The 2,583-nt window shown below is 59.0% G+C and overlaps 2 protein-coding genes across 2 annotated transcripts in view; both read right to left on the bottom strand.

Annotated features, from left to right (window-relative positions):
• The window catches only part of IBA57 (iron-sulfur cluster assembly factor IBA57), an 18,553-nt gene that overhangs the window by 9,302 nt on the left and 6,668 nt on the right, over window positions 1-2,583 (bottom strand). The gene's annotated exons all lie outside the window — the stretch shown is intronic.
• GJC2 (gap junction protein gamma 2) overlaps window positions 1-2,583 on the bottom strand; it is a 5,070-nt gene that overhangs the window by 498 nt on the left and 1,989 nt on the right. Inside the window, exon 3 of the mRNA XM_029941728.1 lies at window positions 2,490-2,511. Within this exon, the coding sequence (XP_029797588.1) occupies window positions 2,490-2,511 (22 nt within the window). The remainder of the gene's footprint in view (window positions 1-2,489; window positions 2,512-2,583) is intronic.

Below are 2,583 nucleotides of genomic sequence, written 5' to 3'. Positions count from 1 at the left end.
CAGTGAGCGTAAAGCGCCAGGCTCAGTGCTGGGCTCAGTCTCCGCCTCTGGGAGTCCCCAGCCCTGAGCACCGTACACGCCTCGTCCTTCAGAGTATTGGTTCTGGCATGGGGTCAAGGCCGTGTCTGCAATGACAAGGGGCAGAGGTAGGACCCTGGGTGATGCTCAGTGAGGCCTGGCCACAGTGGGGAGGCTGTGATAACAGAACCTACACCATGGCTGTGGAAAGTTCACAAAACTGAAGGGCCCCCAGTGGCACCCATAGGCCCCCAACTCTCGAGACGGGGTGCCCTGTTAGCATGCTCTGGCTGATAGGATGTGTATTGGGATTCCAGGAAAACAAAACTAATAGGGCCTATGTACACAGAGTGAGAGAGGGCCAGCAAGTCTGAGATCTGCAGGCTGGGCTGGAGGTCCGAGAACTGGGCAAGTGTGTCTGCAGGTGGGAGCCTGATGTCCCAGCCCAAACAGGCAGGCAAAACGAGTTCCCTTTCACTCCGTTTCCCTTCCTTGTTCTCCTTAGCTCTTCACCTGATTGGGTCAGGCCCACCCACCCTGAGGCCTTCACTCAATCTAAAAATCCAGTGTGAATATCATGCAGAATCACCTCAAAGACACCCCCTGAATTGTGTTTACTCTGAGAATCCCAGAGCCCAGTCAGGCTGACTGAAACATGACCAGGAGTCTGGACATAGAATGGCTTCTTCGCGAACCTCAGTCTTTGCTCTTGAGGTCATCACCTGATTGGATAAGACCCACCCCCACTACAGATGGCAATCTGCCTTACCAAAGTGTGCTCATTGTCATTGTTAATCTCATCTAAAAACATACCTTCACTGTGACATCTAGGGTGGCGTTGGCGGGAACCATGGGGTACGACACCCAGACACCCAGCCTGACCCACGGCAAACTAGTTTCACCAGTAGCCCTGGCCGAGAGTTCTCCTGGAGACCCACACTGCCTCACATTGTATCCAGACCAATTGAGAGTGGGTGGGGGGAAGGGGGCTGAGACAGAGAGACTGCACAGGCTACACCTTCAAGGGGATTCACAGAGGGATGGCAGGGTTGTGGTTTAAGTAGGGTCAGTGACTACAAATCCCCACGCGCAGTCCCTGACATTGAGGGGCGGGCAGCTGACTGAGGCTTAAGGGCCCATGTGCTCCTATCCTGCATGCACCTCTTAAAATGTAACGCTGACCCTCCCAGAAGGATCCTGGTCACTCCTGCATCCCACAGGTCTGTGGCTGCGGTTGCGATGGAAACAGCATGACCTGGGGGGCTGCTGATAAAAGTCCTTGGCTTTGGCCGGGTCCTCTTGAGCCAGCATGCTGTGAGGAGGCCCAGGCCACACACAGACACCCAGCCTCCCCCAGGACGACACTGCCGGCCCCCCGAGCCTTCCCCTCTTGGAGAGGCAAGGTGTGTCCCCACTCTGAATCTGGGTTGGCATAGCTCTACATGACTCCCTGGGGTGGGGCTCCCCCAGGGCACCCAGCGTGCACTGGGCATCGGAGGCAGGCTGACATTGGGATCGGGGTTTGGTCTGGGGACACCAAAGAGGGTTTGCAGGCCAGGAGGGGTGCTCTGGGCCTGAGGGGGACTCGGTGTCAGCCGGGGTCAAGAGCTACAGGGCTCTTGCCCACCTCCGCCCCTCGTGCGCGGGCTGTGACCAGCGTCCAGATAATGCCATCTACTGTCCTCTGCCTTTCCGGCCTGGGGCTGCAGGCCGACCTTGGCCCTGAGTGTGGGGGCCAGGCCATGTTCTTTGTTCTCAGCATCTGTGCCTTCGTCGGAGCACCCGCCTTGTCCACTGCCTGGCACTGAGAGGCACCCACGTGGCCTGGGCCTTGCTTCCCCTAGCCAGCCTGGAACTGAGCCGCGTGTCCCAGGAGGGCCATGGTAGACACACACACACACACACACACACACACGTGTGCACGTACAACCTATGTGTGCACATGGCCCCCATGCACCCACACACGTAGTTGTCAACAAAAGTTAGTTTTATTTTGTTTCCTTTGCTTTGGAGGCTGTGTCTGAATTAGGCAGGGGGTTGGAAGGCAGAGAAGGGGTAGATGGAGCCCGGATCCCCTTCCCCCAGAATGGCCCAAACCGGAGCCCCCACCCCGCCCGGCCTCTTTGCAGAACCTCGAGTGTGTCCCAGGGGAAAGGGCCGAACCACAGCAGTACAGGAGCTCCAGAGCGTGTGGTCCAGTCCCGCGGAGGGGATGGGTGTGGACGGGGGGGGGGGGTGTCTCAGCACAGAAGGAGTGGGGCCCTGAGCTCCCAGAGTAGGATGAGGCAGCTCCCCTTTGAGGCCGTCCCCACCTCGGTTTCCCCTTCTGTACCAGAAAGACCTAGGAGTGCTCTCAGCTCTGCAGGAAAACAGGAAGTGGTTTGGGAGGGGTGTTCGGAAGGAGCCCCATTCGCTGCTGCAGGCAGTGTGGACGAGCATAGTGTCCCTAGTTCTGCAGGCCAGGCACTCACCCCGGGTGACACACATGGGCTGCTGCAGGGGAGCAGGGGGAGGAGGGGGTGAAGCCCTCTACTCACGCACCCCCCCCCCCCCCCCCCCCCCCCC

This window comes from Suricata suricatta, chromosome 6, assembly GCF_006229205.1.
Source record: "Suricata suricatta isolate VVHF042 chromosome 6, meerkat_22Aug2017_6uvM2_HiC, whole genome shotgun sequence".
NCBI lineage: Eukaryota > Metazoa > Chordata > Mammalia > Carnivora > Herpestidae > Suricata > Suricata suricatta.
Note: the sequence above shows the minus strand (reverse complement) of the source record. Positions and strands in the feature narration are given on the sequence as shown.